The 16,593-nt window shown below is 45.6% G+C and overlaps 1 protein-coding gene across 1 annotated transcript in view; it reads left to right on the forward strand.

The window, feature by feature from the left end:
• Fstl1 (follistatin like 1) overlaps positions 1–14,794 on the forward strand; it is a 53,215-nt gene extending 38,421 nt beyond the window's left edge. Inside the window, exons 6-11 of the mRNA XM_006975729.4 lie at positions 1,374–1,504; positions 5,562–5,680; positions 6,957–7,069; positions 7,393–7,503; positions 9,869–9,945; positions 12,132–14,794. Coding sequence (XP_006975791.2) covers positions 1,374–1,504; positions 5,562–5,680; positions 6,957–7,069; positions 7,393–7,503; positions 9,869–9,945; positions 12,132–12,176 — 596 coding nt within the window. The 3' untranslated portion in view covers positions 12,177–14,794. The remainder of the gene's footprint in view (positions 1–1,373; positions 1,505–5,561; positions 5,681–6,956; positions 7,070–7,392; positions 7,504–9,868; positions 9,946–12,131) is intronic.
• Positions 14,795–16,593: the final 1,799 nt, after the last annotated feature.

Consider the following 16,593-nt stretch of genomic DNA (forward strand, 5'->3'; position numbering starts at 1 on the left):
AGGGTCATCTGTGGGGTCAGGACTTTTGATTCAGATCTGGTCTGAGCGCAACACGGCTCAGTCAGACCACTAGCCTGCACTTTTTTTAAATGTTCATTTGTTCTGGTGTCTGCCGATCAGAGCAGCTGTTTGGGTCTAAATGTCGACTCTTCTGCAGTTTTGCTGAGAGGTGAATGCACTGTGGGACAGCCAGGGAGCCCTTCCTTCAGGGCCTCGTAAGACATGCTCCTGTAGAGGACCCAGTGAAATCAGAAGACACGGCTCTTCTTGTAAGGGGACGGTTGGAAATGCCAGTATGGCAACTGCCGTAGCTTTCTATCAAAATGTATTCGAATGTCAACGTGGTTTATAGGCCCAGACCTCACAGTAACCTTGCAGGTCTTGCTGTAATCACCTTAGAGTTAGGTATAAAGGCTCACAGGACTGAGTCAGTTCCCCTAAATCACACAGCGTGGAAGAACAGAGTGGGAAATGCCCGTATGTTCATTCCCTGGCCCTGTGCCCGCCCGCTTCATGTCCGAGCGTGTGTTGTCTTCCAGGAATTTCCTTTGGCCGGAGCTGTCTCTCCCCTGCCTCTCTGCCCACTTGACTCCCTCTTGTTCCTACATGGCTCGGAACAGCTGCTCAGAACAGGGCTGAGGCGTGGCCCTTCCTTGGCCTGGTTTCCTGTTGTTTATAATAAAGGATGATGGGAGAAAGTTTTGAAAGGGCTCAGTTGGTGAGAAAGGGAGAATTTCAGCAATCCAGCAACATGAATAATGAATGTTTTCATTTATTGATTTGTTAATACTTTCAGCTCATCTCAGAACCAAGAGTTACTTTAGTGAATGATTTTTTTTCTCCCTTGCTCCTTCACATTCATGAAAAACATCCTTTATTTTTTTCTTCCTTATTTTTTTTTCTTAAATAACCATGCCTCTGTTTCACCATTGTTTCAAGTTTCTAGTCCTATGGTTTTCAACCTTGCTAACACTGTGACCCTTTAATATAGTTCCTCATGTTGTGATAACCCCCAACCATCAAATTAATTTTGTTGCTACTTCATAACTGTAATTTTGCTATTGTTATGTGACAAAACATATTGTAATGTAAATCTCTGATATGCAGGATGTCTGATATGTAGCCCCAAAGGGGGTTGAGATCCATAGGTCGAGAACTACTGTCCTAATCTTTATGGGTGTTTTTCACATGTGAGCGTGCTTCCTGGGGTAGACACATTTCTGCACTCTGGGTGCCATAATCCTGCCTCTCTGGGTGCTGTGAAGACCGAATAGGATGGCACATGCAGAACTGAGTGACACTGGGCAGTGGGTGCCGAGGACTCCGGGGTTCTCTTCCTCACACCCGCCTCACACCCCGCCCCACCCCCACAGTTGTCTGCTATCAAGCTAACCGTGATGAGCTCCGGCGTCGCATCATCCAGTGGCTGGAAGCTGAGATCATTCCAGATGGCTGGTTCTCTAAAGGCAGCAACTACAGTGAGATCCTGGACAAGTACTTCAAGGTAATCAGGGTTGAGGTCAACAGTGTTCCGTCCTAGAGAAAGGGGGACTCCCTCTTTCCGTTTTTGTGACTATTGGGAGACACAGTTCCTTAGAGTCCCTGAGTGTGCCCTCATCACCAGTTATTATACAGAGCTATGAAAGTTGCCTTGAGATCTGCTTGACCAGTGGGGACCAGCAGTTGACCTTTGGGGTCCAACACGCATGTGCTGTTCCCTTTGAGCATTTAGAACCACCGAAGTCTCAAGGAGCTGCCATGAGGAAAGGCAGGCTCTCTCCTGCCCTGTGTAACAAACGCTTCAGGGGCTGGAGCAGAGCACCTTTGGTAGACCAGGCCCACGTCAGCATCTTTCCTGCCCAGCTTGCCACCCATTTCTCCTCGTCACTAACTTGGCCAGTCACAGCTTCTCGGCTGAGACGAGTCAAGGAACACGTGGGATTGGAGACTGTTCCAGAATCCAAGTAGTGCTGCTATCTACCGTATTAAGTAGAAGAGATCAGAGTTCCATTTGGAGGCCCAGAAAGATAACTGCTTTTGAAGGAGAAATGAGTGAGGAGATAAATCATTGGCAGTGGGTATGAGTACCACACACAGAGATCATTCAGGAGACTGGAGAGTCATTGGGAAAAGTCGTTAAGGGCACTTTACTAGCTAATTGACAAGAACATAATAGACACACACCTACACTATTCCAGACACAGAAACCACACACGCCCATCACAGACACTTCTTATACTCAGCCACACATTCAGGTACTGCATTCCCACAGAAGCACCAAGTCCCTGCACTTTCAAGATGCACATATTAAGTTGGCACCTCGGACACTCATCCCAGTGCGTGCTCACAATGCCTGTTGTCCCCACAACTAGCCAGCCAGGACTTAGAGCTTCATACATGCAAGGGACTTCCTGGAAGCTCTCGGGCCACGCAAATATGTTTCACACCATCCTAGTCTGTGGATGGAATCTTTAGCTGACATTATGGATACCCACAGATGAAGAGACGCTGGGTTGGGTTGAAATGGATATTTGATTGTTGAAGGCATCTCCTCTAGTATTCTTTATTTATTTATTTATTTATTTATTTATTTATTTATTTATTTATTTATTTTGGTTTTCCGAGACAGGGTTTCTCTTGTGTAGCTTTGAGCCTTTCCTGGATCTCACTTGGTAGCCCAGGCTGGCCTTGAACTCACAGAAATCTGCCTCTGCCTCCCGAGTGCTGGGATTAAAGGCGTGCGCCACCACCGCCCGGCCTACTATTCTTATTAGATAGAAGTTTTCTCCACTCTAGTTTTTAATCTTACACTGGAGAGAAAGCAGAGCTCATCCCACTCTGCTGTGTCTCAGCCATTGCCACGTGACAGAGCACTGAAGACATGGGCAGTTCCTCTTCTCTAGAAAATGGCATCACTTGGCTGAGCAGGAGAAACAGACAGGAGCAGAGAGAAACATAAAGAAATTGATTTGGGGCTGGAACGCTGCCAAGGCCGGAGACCTGCGCTCAATACCCAGGACACCCATGACAGAAGAAAACCAACTCTTGCAAACTGTGACTTCCACACACATGTTATGTCACGACACTCCCACATACACACACATACATACACAACAAATTAATTAATTAATTTTGTTTTTTTTTTTAAAGAAAATATTTTTTTTCCCAAAGCCAAATGAGTAATGTCTGCAAGATTTATTGTAGGCATTCACTCTGTCCTGTCCTTACAGTATGGAGCTGTTGGGCAGAGGACACTAATTCCAAGGGGCCACTTGGGATCTTGTAACCATTTGTAGATGGCAGCTGGCCTCGGGCACTTCTGATACCTGCCATTAAATTTGATTGCCAAGTATCCAGGCCACAGTGCCACTCAACACATTTCCATGTCCCCAAGCAGTAACACTCTTACAGGCTCCTAGGGGGGAAAAACCCACAGCACAGCCACTTGGGAAAACAGCTTTTCTCTGGAGCATTCTCCCGTCTCAGAAAGCTTGCTCACAGCTTACAAACACAACGCTCCTCTTCCAAGACATCCGAGAGAGATGCCGTCCCACCCTGGCATAGACCGCTGGATGGCAAATCCAACCAGCATTCAAGTAAGGCCCACCCCGCTTTTCCTCTCCCAATGGTCCAGTCACCATTTCTCTGATGAACTCCGAACAGAATAAAAGGGGAGCCTGGCAGGGAGAGCCTTTCCTACCCGTGCTCTTCATACCTTGTGGCACTAGATGGGAGACTCCTAGAGGGAGGGACTAAAACTGAAGCCAGCCTTCTTACCTCCCTGACCCTAGCATCATAGACCCCATTGCCCCAGCTGCTTTATGTGAGTGAATGCCATGCTCAGCCCACCTCCTCTGAACACTCCGTCAGCATACAAGAATGATTCCTTGGCATGGATCTCAAAACAGTCCTCTCCCTTTCTTTCTACAATCCGACAATCAGAAAGAAAAGAAAAGAAAAATGTTACTGTCTCCGACATTTTGTCTGACCACAGATAGACATGCAGAAGTATCTCCAGCCTTTGCAGTCAGTTGAGTGAATTATGCTGGATTCTGGCCAGGTGCCACTGGGTTCAATGCTATTTCTGGGCAGGCCCCAGACTCAAGAGATGAGATTGACAAGAGCTGGGATGTCCCCTGAGTTTCAGGCCTGCCTTCAGGTTCCCTGGGAGTTGACGCGTGCACACGAAACACTGACTTTGGTACCAGGTCCAGCGTGCCCAGTCAGTGGCTGCGCACCTACCGCAGGACCATTGTTTTCCTACGCTCACACTTGTCACCAGACAGGGGATGGGCTGTGTTCTAGTTGTTCTCAGGAAAGCACGTTGGTCCCCAGGATGCTTCCTGTCTGATCAAGCTTATTAAATTGGGCATCTTTAATTAGTCAGAACCTCACAAGTGGAAATGTGGGGAGATTTCCTCAGGGCAAGTGTACCGTGAGTGCGTAAAGAATGTCTCAGACCTGTCCCTGAGAATCAGGGCAAGCGTGACAAACAGGTCCTAAGCAAAGGCGTAATGGTTGTCTCTTGTGTTCCCCTCATTGTCTATGCCAAGGACATTTCACATGTGACACGTGGTAGTCATGAGAGGTGAACAATTGACTACGTGTTGCCCCCAGCCTAGGAGTCTAGGCAGACATTTCCTCCAGACTCTTTTTCACAGTGCAAGGAACCAACTTGAAAGGAACATGGGGATGCTGCCCATTTCCCAGGGCAGCCTAAGAAAAGTGTGGGGAAGGAAGGGGTCCCCCTAGAGCTAGTTAGGATAGCAGCAGCATCCAACATGGAATTTGGTCTAAGCCTTCAAGGTGATGCCTCCCCTTGTGGCTAGGCCTTGGGCATGTTGAATGGTTCCAGGTGGCTGAGGTCTTGGTTTAGCATCTTGCTTTGGAGGGAATAATGCCCGCCCTTGTCCACCAACTCCTTGTTCAGTTGTGTTCTTGGGCTGTCTCTCACAGGTCATCAGCCTGCACGGTGGAGACTGAGGACCTGTGCACACATAAGTACAGCCACTGCAGTGTAGGGCAGAGGAGGAGGGAGGCTGGTCTTAAACAGCAAGATAGACTTCTGTGGGTCCTCAGGGGAGCCTGAAAGATCTCTTGCACTGCTGCTTCTCTTGAGCATCCTGTTAGGATCATACACCCAGGGCTCCATCCTCCCAGAGTCTCATTGACCGCTTAGAATGCCACACCTTGTTATGTGTTCGCTGAGGTGTGAGGCAATGACCTTATCAATGGCCTGGAGGACAGTGTCAGCACTGGGTCACAGGGTATTCTTAGGTAATGCAGACATCTGTTCATGCTGCCCTCCTGAGCAGAATCCATACTGAAAGAACCCCAATGATGGCTTCTAATCAGGAACTTTCGCTTGCTCATCTTGGAGTACCACTTCCTAGTTTGGGTATCCACCAATCTGAGCCACTAATTACTACTTAGTTCCTTAGCTAGGCGAGAGCAAGGTTGGAGTGTATTAAGAATACAATGAACTGAGGGGTCAGGCCGAGGGTGCACCAATAAAACGGGCTTTCTAAACACTCCTGAGAGATCTCTTCATCTCCTTCTAGAACTTTGATAATGGTGACTCTCACCTGGACTCCAGTGAATTCCTGAAATTTGTGGAGCAGAATGAAACAGCCATCAACATCACCACTTACGCTGATCAGGAGAACAACAAACTGCTCAGGTGGGAAGTGAGGGCCTGGCCATATGGTCCCCGGGGAAGGTTGCCTGGGAGAAAGGGCTTGGACTGCTTCCACCAGCAGAGAAGCTGCCAGTGCCAATGTGAAAGAAACAGAAAAGAAGGATTTCTGTCGTGATCTAGTCTGTGAACATTATAAAACTGGGATACCAAACAACATTCATATCTGATCAAGCAGTTATTGTTTGGGGTCAGAACTTGCAAGGAAAAAAGATAGTAATCTTAGAATAAATTATCAAGGTCATGCCATACCCACATGGCTTCTGAGTGTGGCAGCTGATACTCATTGATCTTCTGACGGAACTGTATTAATGTATTCTCTCATTGTAGACCTCAAATTATTTCATTCCTGGTGTTTAAGATGATCAGTGTGGTTCCATGTAGAGTTCCATAATTGTTATAAGTGTATGCCCTTCTTTTAGTATCATCTTAGAATAAATATGAATAAACAAAGAAGTTTCTGGCATGGCACTAGTACATCAGTAAGAGTTAAACATGGGAAAGGTGACTCTCTTTTGTTCAAAACAAGTTCAAATTGTAGCTTCTATGAGTTTTCCTAACCATAGTCCTTGACCTTAAGGACTCATATTTCAGTAACCTGGATTTAGGTAATTTGATGATTTAAATCTTTGATCCTCAAAACATCCCAGTGAGGGAAGGACTTTCCCCCCTACCTTTAGAGGTGAGAAAATAAACTCAGCAAGATGGAAAAACTAGCTCAAGGACATTTGAGTGGGAAGTGGCTGAGCCAGGGCCTAAGTCTTAGTCAACAGAGGGGGTGATGGAGCCAGAGTCCTAAAAACTCCTGAAAGAACTCCTTTTGGAATGGTGATGGTGTTGACTCTCGCTTGAAGTTAATATTCCTTCCAGTCCTATGTTCCTTTCAGGTCATCTATCATCTCTTCTGCTTTGGTTTTTCTGGACTGGTTGACTTGACAGTCATACCATGGGGAAAGGCAATCTAGAGGAAGATAGGCCAATAGTGAGAGCATTTGCTAATAAAGGTGGACAAAACTTTATTTGTCTTTGGGGGCGGGGGAGGGCATTTGAACAGCCTACGTGCTGTGATATCCAGTCTAAGAAGCTGAAGGTTGGATGTTTCCGGGAGTAACTGGGTAATGGTGTGAGAGGTCAAAGGAGAGACATGGACAGTCGCCTTGTCTGGGACTCCAGCTGTCTGTGAGCCTTGTGCTCAATTCCTTTCTTAGGGAAGAAGAAGCCAAGGCCTTGCTGATGGCGTCTCTCCTGTGTTTTGTTTCAGAGGACTCTGTGTTGATGCTCTCATTGAACTGTCTGATGAGAACGCTGACTGGAAACTCAGCTTCCAGGAGTTCCTCAAGTGCCTCAACCCGTCCTTCAACCCTCCTGAGAAGAGTATGCCTAACCTAGAAACTGGGTGCTGTTGGGGATGGAAGCGTTACAGGGGAAGGAAGGGGCAGGCCAGAAATAACTGGTAGAATTCTCCAGAGAGAACGGAGCTAGCCCCCGTCCATGATACTGGGCCGTCATCTGCCCATCCATCGTCTCTATGATGAGGTTAAGGCCATGAGTTGATGGGGCATTTGACCATGAGAGACAAGGCAGTCCTTGTCTGGGAAGTGGGACATGGGTGCTCAGACTGTACCAGAGACACCACCCTGTGCCCCCACCCCACCCCCGCCGTGTCCCAACTGTTGCCTTTGTCTATGGTCCCACAGAGTGTGCCCTGGAGGACGAAACCTATGCAGATGGAGCCGAGACGGAGGTCGACTGTAACCGCTGTGTCTGCTCCTGTGGACACTGGGTCTGCACGGCAATGACCTGTGATGGTGAGCCGTACTGAGGGCAGAAGGAGCGGGCAGAGCCGTGACTTGAATGAGAGGAGGTGACATGGGTGTGATGGGGCAAAGAAAGGCCAGGGACTGGAAGTGAGTGGTGCCCCACAGCCCCCCCCTACCACCCCCCTGGGGAGCACAGTGGGTGGAGCACTTGCTCTAGATGCCTCAGATATAAAAATCAAGAGGCATCAAAGGAGAGAGAATGGTGATCCAGAGCACCAATGAATGTCAACATGAGACTGAGATAATCATCATGAAAGAAAGCGCTGATCGGTGAGAAATGTGTACCAGCATCCTTCCACGGTCCTATGCCTGTTAACCAACTTAATCCTTGTGACACTTAAGGAAATACTCTATAGAAAAGAGTCAGGTGGTCAGAAGTCAAAAGGACTTAATCTGCCATGCCATGCAGGAAAAAAAAAAAGCAAATGAAAAATGTAAAAAAAAATAAATTAAAAATTAAAAAAAAAAAGATCATGGAGAGACAGGGGCAAGATGGGTTGGGAACATATAGGTGTCGGAGTTTGGGAGGCAGAGCAGAGGGAACCACTCACGTCCCATCAGAGACCTAAGCTACAGTGATGTCAGTGATCAAGCGGGAACTTACATGAAAGTCAGGCTGAAGCAAAGAGTCAGATAAAAGCAAATCAGAGAAGGTATTAAAGTCAGGTCCAGAATGGGAGTCACACGAGTGGAACCAGACTTAAAGGTTATACCTGCAGGAATGACCCTGAGCTTGTATTTTAAGAAATTAACTGAGGCAAGAAAAAGTAGGTACTTAAAATTATGTTCAGAGGGATTGGGTAAGATGGTCACTGAGAGACAGCAGAGACCCAGGAAGCTCTCTAGCCAGGGAGCCCAGAATGCCAACGGTGTACGTGGGAGCCAGTGTTACCCATAGGTTCAGTGACCTTCATAGGTCCAAGTCTGCTTCAGTGTGAGAGAATAGATGTCCAGCCTAACCATAGGGGTGGATGAGAAAGCAGAAGAGGCTGTTTAAGAACAATAATTTTCTAAAAGATACTGGAACCGATAGCCAGACACACACGCAATAACTACTGAAGCCATCAGAGGGCATCTTTAAATGCGACCCAGCCTGCCTCAACCAGGAAGCACCCCCAGGGTGTCTTCCCCAAGCTTCTTTTCACGTATCTAACTGCTCTTGTCCTCACTTCGGAAAGGTATTCCTCCTCCATTTCTAAGACGCAGGAGTGAGTGTGCCCTGACTTAGGGAACCCTAAACACAAACGTCCAGGTAACAAGCCAATCCATGTGCATCAGACAACATATCACTCCCATAAGACCTTGTTAGTTTCTATAGCCATGCTGTGGACTGCACAACCTCACGGACAGTTCGGCCTATGGGGCCTCAGCACATCTTGGTGTACAGGCTATGACATAAGAGGAAATTGAAGAGGCATTTTTTCAGGCCAGTATCTCAAAACTACCAGTAGGGACAAGCAGGATATTGAGGTAGCACCAGGAAGGGCCAGGGCCATGAGAACTGGCTCTGAGGAACAGACGGATACCTGTGTCTATTGTTTCCTAATGGTAAATGTTGTGTTCAGCAAATGGATTCCGAGGCACCCTTCCAGACCTTCTAGACTGTAATCTACAAAAAGAACATCTTGGGGACCTGTGTAGGGTGTTTGCTTGTTTGTTTGGTTGCTTGTTTGGGTTTTGTTGTTGTTGTTGTTTTATTTTATTTTATTTTGCTAGGGTTTTTGTCTTGTTTTGTTTTTTACTTTTTTTTTCCTTTGCACTTGAGAAACGTTTGTTACATGTTGTAGTTATCAACCCTGGGTGTACAGAACTCCTTCAAAAAGCAAAAACATTAGTACCCAGCTACCTCCCACCCCAATAAATTACACCAAAATGTCTACAGTTAAAAGCCAGGCGATTTGAGATTTTGTTTGTTTGTTTTTTTGTTTTGCAGTTCTGGGGGGTTGAACATGGGGGTGGGGTACACAGTCTGCATGCTAGGCAAGCACTCGGCCAATGAACTACATCCTGAGCCAGAAATTACATTTGCAACTGTTCTCTGGGACATTGTGAGGGTGTGGGAACTATTGAGAATCACCGCCCTGAGGCATTTCCTGAGCCAGGACTCAGATTGGCACCACTGTTTTTCTGTAGGACTGGCTTGTCTTGTGGATGTCAATTAAAGGGAATGGCAGGAACAGAAGCCAGAGAGTTAGGATAGATTGCTTTTTTGTGTTACCCTGGATGCCTTAATGCTCAGAGAGAGGTGGGCCATTCAACTCTCCTCCACAGATTAAGTGGAGAGTCTGTTAGGTGGAGTCCTCCCTGGCTAACCACAGCCCCCACTGCTCTGAACTTTTGGATCTTCTTACAGGAAAGAATCAGAAGGGGGCCCAGACCCAGACAGAGGAGGAGATGACCAGATATGCCCAGGAACTCCAGAAGCACCAGGTGAGGAGCCACGGTGCTGGTTCAAAGGTTGCTGTTGCTGCCAGGCTCGTAACACCACTTCGAAGCTGTTCGGTGCCCCCCAGGAGATGAGGGAAACACACTTTGTTCAACACAGATCCCCGAGGATGCTACCTCACCTCAGCTACCAACCTGGGATACAGACCGTTCCCTGAAGGAGTTACTGTGCTGGAGGTGGGAGGGGCTGGGGTGCCTCTATAAAACCTTCCAACAGCCATCATCTGAGAGCTGCTACCAGGAAATGATTCTTAGCAGTTCTGGCCTCCAGCATGTGTGGGTAGGATGCCTAAGACCAGAGAAAGCCCCAAGGCGGAGAAGCAGGTGTAGGCCATGAGAAGTCAAGCCAGTGTTCACTGTGGAGTGTTCAATGCAAGGCAGCTGGACATGGAGTACCAACTGTGCCTGATAGATGCCAGCCAGTGTTGTAGGCAGTTTCCTAGGGTCAGTCCTTAAATTGAAGTCAAATTCACATAAAATTTACCCCTTTAAAATATGCAATTATGTAACCAAGTGACTTTCAGTGTATTTCTAAGATAGTCAGCCCTTCCCTATGGTCTAATTCCAGAGTGTTGTAACCTCCCCACAAAGAAACCCCATGCCCACTAGAAGCAACTCCTTTTTTCACCCCTTTCCCTCTGCCCCCGGCAATTGCTAACCTGTTTTCTGACTCTGTAGATGTGCCTGATCTGGGCATGTCGTATAGAATGCTCCTTTTCTGTGTGACTTCTTGCACTTAGCATAGTGCTTCTCAGGTTCATTCTTGTAGCGTGAATCTTCATCATTCCTCTTTATGTGAGTCATATATGACATATATATATATATGTATATGTATATATGACATTTTGTGTATGCATTCAATAGTTGATGGATATTTAGGTAACTTCTGGCTCTGATGGATGCTGCTGCTATGAACGTTACTATATAAGTTCCCATGTGGACATGTTTTCACTCCCTCTATATATTTTAGGAATAGAATTCAGGTCATAAAATCGGGCTGTGTTAAATCCCTGAGGGATTGCCAAACTGCTTTCCAAACACCATTCATGGTATATCCTCCCCAACAGGTCTCCATTTTCTTCACATCCATGCCAACATCTGTTAGTACTCTTCTTTATTTCATCAGACCTAATGGATGTGTAGTGGTATTGTTGTTGGTTGGTTTTTCCTCTTTGACTCTTTTGGGCAGCTTGCCATCCACCTCCCAAATATATCATACACAGAGGCTTATTCTTAATTATAAATGTCCGGCCTTAGCTTGGCTTGTTTCTAGCCAGCTTTCCTTAACTTTAAATTATCCCATCTAGCTTTTGCTTTTATGTTTCTCTGTTCCTGTATACCTTTTCTTTGATTCTTACTCCATGGCTTGCTGTGTAGTTGGGTGGCTGGCTCCTGATATCCTCCTCCTTCTCTGGATCCTTCTTCTCCCAGATTTCTCCTTCTATTATTTCTCTCTGCCTGCCAGCCCCACCTATCCTTTCTCCTGCCTCACCATTGGCTGTTCAGCCCTTTATTAGACCATCAGATATTTTAGACAAAGTAACACAGCTTCAGAGAGTTAAAACAAATGCAATATAAACAAAAGTAACACACCTTGAAAAATATTCCCCAACATGGTATCTCATTATGTTTTCTTTTGTATTCCTCTAATATCTCATGGTGTTGTGTCCTTATTGGCTATCTGTACATCTTTGGACAACTGTGTCAGGCACTGTTGTAAGATCTGGTACAGTGTTGCTCTGGTGTTACAGTTGAAGATGTTAAGGTGTAGATTTCAAAATATTCCCAAGGACACTAGGAAAGCTGAACAAGCCAAATTCAAGCCCAGACATATTTATTGCCTCTAGGACCTGTTGATTTTAGTAATTTTGTGGGACATGGATTCAGAACATTATCCCTTTAGTATCCTTTTTCCTTAAAACTGGAACAATTTTCATAAGATGTTCTATTAGGGTCAGCTCTTAATTCAGTAGACAACCCCTGAATGATCATGCCACAAATTGGATATAGCCTCATGCCGTTTATCACACAAGGAGGAGCCGTACATGTAAACAACTAAAATCGAGCATAATCGTGTGTCTGTTGATGTTATAGGAAGTCTGGAGGGTCTGAATAAATGCCATCAACTTTTTATTATTTGTATAATGATTATTTCCTCTTCCATCTCAAAGGAAACAGCTGAAAAGGCCAAGAAGGTAAACACCAAAGAGATCTAACAAGAAGCGCACACAGCACCGTGTCTGGAGCCCAGCATCTCCTCTTCAGCGCTGAGTCCAGTATACACGGAGCGAGCGTCTGCTGAAATCACCAAACCACCAGTATTTGCTTGTATGGCGATGAATATTATTTTGTTTGTTTTGCCATGAAGGAAATGAGGCTGGCTGGCTAGCGAAGGAAGGCCACAACCTTCATTTCTAGGAGTGTTTTAAGAGACACTAACGGGCACTTTGGGGCTGGAAGCAAGGAAGGAAACTGCATCAGGCTGGCAGAGGAGCGGACCCAGGTCTGAATGAGTCCGTTCTGGGTGCACAGCAGCTGTGTGGAGGCTACAGGAAAAGCATGTGATGTTGCGGGGGAGAGCTGAGCCGGCTTTGCTGGAGGAAGGGTTGGGAGCTCTGTGGAGAGGGAAACACTGTCGGCATGACAGACTGCAGCATATCCACTTCCCCCCTTGGTCCTATCAGTCACCTGAATCCACAGCCATCCCACTAGTTACCTGTGTCCCTCAAATTTGGATGGACTTTTCAGGAGGGTGTGTTTAAATGATGCAGATACTTAGATACTTCAAGCGCCATGGAGACCTAACCAAAATTTTAGAAGACATTTTTTTTTTTTTTTACCAAAGGTGCTATTTCTCTATAAAAGACTTTTCTTTTTGCAAGCTGACTTCATTCCTCAATTATTATCATTATATTATTGTCATTTTTTAGTTTTTCATTTTCTTGACTAGATATTAAGCTTTTGTAATTTTTTTTTCAGTAGCCTTTCATATCAGAGGTGAAAGGGGTTTGGGAGTTTTTCTGGGTACAGGGAACCCTGTAACATAGAAGGCCTTTTGCCCTGCCACATACTAGACTAGATGCAACCCAGAGCTGCACCACCCCACCGCAGGCTTCCAGAAGGTCAGCTGCATGCCAAGCAGCGTGAGGTGCCTCAGACAGATGCCATAGAAAGAAACGTCTTCATAGACAGTTGAGATCCAAAGAATTCATTTGTTTTTGTTTCCTGTAAGAAGTTCAAAGGACAGAACCCAGGCTACCCCAGCCTGCCAACACTCTGTGATCTGTGATCTGTGGCTAACTGGCAGAGTGGCTGGGGGCCTCTAGGTCTGCTCCTACTTCTAGGTGTCAGTTTCCATTGTAAACTTGATAAGAATGCATCTTGGGATTTAAGAAATGATACAGTTTGTGGTTTGGGTAACTGGTTCAGAGGGAGCTAGGGTCTTGTGACCTCCCATCTTTCTCCTTAGGATAGATGAAACCACACAACAAGAAAAGACAGCCAGTAACAGCATGGTGAGGTTTTGCCTTGGTCTAAATGATCTTTTCAGGTGGCTGGGGTGAGGACTTCATGGATCAATTTGCCCAAGAAGCGAGCGTGAAGGAGAACTTCCAACCTTCTCGAAATGGTGCACATGAGTGCAATCTCTGGTTGGAGTCAGAGATTTCCCCCATACAGATGAAGATAAAAGTTTTCAGATTTGAAAGCAGTTAAAAATGAAGTTTAATCTTAAACCTTAGTACTTAAGGTGGGGGAAACTACTCAGTTATTGCAAGTCAGTCCTTTCTTTGACCTCTGATTCTTAAACTCCCTTATTGCCATGTTTCATGTGTATTTAACACCACACACACAAAAATCAAAACCTTATCTCATTTGCAAAACTCAAACTATAGACCCTCCAAATAAATTGCTGAGATTTCCCTGAATAGTGTGGAAAGTTGGGATGGAAGCAGAATTCCTCCTAAATAGTTTTTCCTGTTCTCATTTGAAAGGCGACAACTCCACCTTGCTGAGTGGCCTGTGCTTTTTTTGTACCACCCCATTCAAAAGCTCCCTGAACCCCTTGTGCAGTCCGGATTTCAACTTCCTCTCCAAGTGCCTTGGAGAACTCACAGCAGCATGCCTTAACCAAAAGTTTTGCCAGTTCTTGGACATGATGGGAGAGGGCAGGAGTATCAGTTTGCTCAAAGCAAGTAGCTATAGTGTCTGTTCACCAGTCATCTTTAGAACAGTGGTTTTCAACCAAGACTATCCCACCCAGTAACACTAAATACACAAGGGCAAGCTCCCACTCCTCTGGAGTTCTGTGTAAGGCAGCTGTTGTCTACACCACCATAGATCCATGTGATACCTAAACCATTCATGAAAAGCTGCTAAGTAGCCTAGTTTGGGGAGCCTTAGGTAGAGCTTTGCATGGGACCAACAAGCAGGATTGCTTCAAGTTCAGTCCCTACAGTCCTCCAGAAGCCTCCAGAAGCCAAGACTGCAGGCTCCCTGGGCCTTCTGAATTTTGTTTTGTTTTTAATAAACAACAGTGTCTGTTAAGATTCAAAGCCGAAGGAGGTTTTCCCATACACATATGCCATGACTCTGGATACTACTACTGTCAGTCTTGGGAAAGCAGGCTCCTTCTGTAACCAAGTCCATGTGAACAGTCTGAATTCCTTCTATGCCTATGATCTAAATAGTTAAACTTCAGGAAACAATTTCAACAGATCTCTGTTGCCCATGTGGTTATGAAAATTCATTTGTATTTAGTGTGCTTCCATATTTCATTTAACTTGTTTTTGTAATTTCTGATTTTTGTTACTATTAATAAATAAAAATAAAATAAGTTTTGTTGGTTTCCTTATCTCCAATGAAGGCCAAATGAAATTATGAGAGTGTTTACTTCTTACCACATAAGAGTAGGTTGGAGTTTCTCTGAGCCTTGGTGGGAGTGATATGAAACACATAATTATTTCCTTTTATTTCATGTTAAGCATTGGGCCACCCTGCATGGCAACAATCATTTATTCTCAGCAGTTTGTCCAGTTACAAGTTTCCACAATAACTGTTGCCCGTAGCTGACCAAGGCTGACAGCAACAGAAATCTGTGGCTGTGAAGAACTGTCTAGAAGGCAGTTTAACAGGCACATCACAGCTGCTGAGAACAATAGCAGGAACTTCCTTACCGGGATCTTTCACCTCCCCCCACTTTGGTTTACAGTACCAGACATGAGTCCCTGCCTGTGGAACGGGCTTTAAAGCCAACCAGATGATGGTTGGTTGCACCAGTCATGGTCATGCTGCTATTGCACCAGTGGGCACATCTTGCCTGGAAGATGGCAGTGCAGCATGCTGGTCCATAACTACAAAGTATTATGTGCAACACCTCTCCCTCAGCAGCAAATCTGTAAGGCGCTCAAAGACTATAATTCTGTAATGAAACTTCTTTTTACACGGATTACTGTCCATTTGAAGCATGTGCCAGTGGTCTTTGGGATTCAGCAGCTAAAGTAAGATAGTTCTGTCTAGCTCAGTTAAGGAGAAGAGTTAGTATTAAGATTGGAGTCTGCTTCAAAGAGACAGAACAAGAGCTTGAGAGATCTACTAACACAATGGGAAAATAGCTGGAATGTGCTCAGAAAAAGATGTGTTGAGAGGAATCCAAGCTGAACACAGCTCCAATCATTTGGCTTCTGTCCTAATTAGGCTTACTGTTGCTGTGATGAAACACCATGACCAAAAGCAACTTGGGGAGGAAAGGGTTTATTTTACTCACAGTCCCATAAAACAGTTCAAAAGTGAGGGCAGGAACTCCATCAAGCAGGGTAGGAACTTGGAGGCAGGAGCTGATGCAGAGGCTATGGAAGAGCGCTGCTTAATAGCTTGCTCCTTGTGTTTTGTTCAGCCTGCTTTCTTATAGAACCCAGGACCACCAGACCAGAGATGGCAGCACCCACAATGAGCTGGACTCTCTCCCATCAATCACTAATTAAGAAAATACTCCTTATAGGCTTGCCTACAGCCCAATCTTCTGGAGGCATTTTCTCAACTGAGGCTCCTTTCTCTGATGACTCTAGCTTATGTCAACTTGACATAAAACTAACCAGCACAGCTTCCCATAAGAAATGCCATCCAAAAGGTAAGCTAGCTAGTTCTGGTGACAAGAAAGGCAGTTGTGCCCTCAGGACATGCCATGAGATGTAAACGAGTCTTTCTCTATCCCGCCAGCTCCCAAATAATAACAGAGACTTACTAATTATGAAAGCTCAGCATATAGATTAGGCTTGTTTCTAACTAGCTTTTATAACTTAAATTAACCCATTTATATTCATCAACATTCTGCCCTGGGGCTTGTAGCTGTTATTTCTCCTGCATATGCTGCTTGTTCTGTATCTCCTAGTGTCTCTGCCTTTCTTCTTCTTCCCAGAGTCCTCTCTGTCCTTGGAAGTCCCGCCTCTCCTCCCTAACTATTGGTCATTCAGCTCTTTAGTAAACCAAGACCTATAAAGTGTATCTCTCCAGCAGGGTAATGACTACTTAGGACTTTAAAATATGCAGAGAAGGCCTCTGCTGCCTCAGTGCCCAGTTGTTTACCATATTCCCAATGCACTTTGCCATCCTGACAGGGACAGTCTTGAGAGACTT

Source organism: Peromyscus maniculatus, chromosome 12, assembly GCF_049852395.1.
Source record: "Peromyscus maniculatus bairdii isolate BWxNUB_F1_BW_parent chromosome 12, HU_Pman_BW_mat_3.1, whole genome shotgun sequence".
NCBI lineage: Eukaryota > Metazoa > Chordata > Mammalia > Rodentia > Cricetidae > Peromyscus > Peromyscus maniculatus.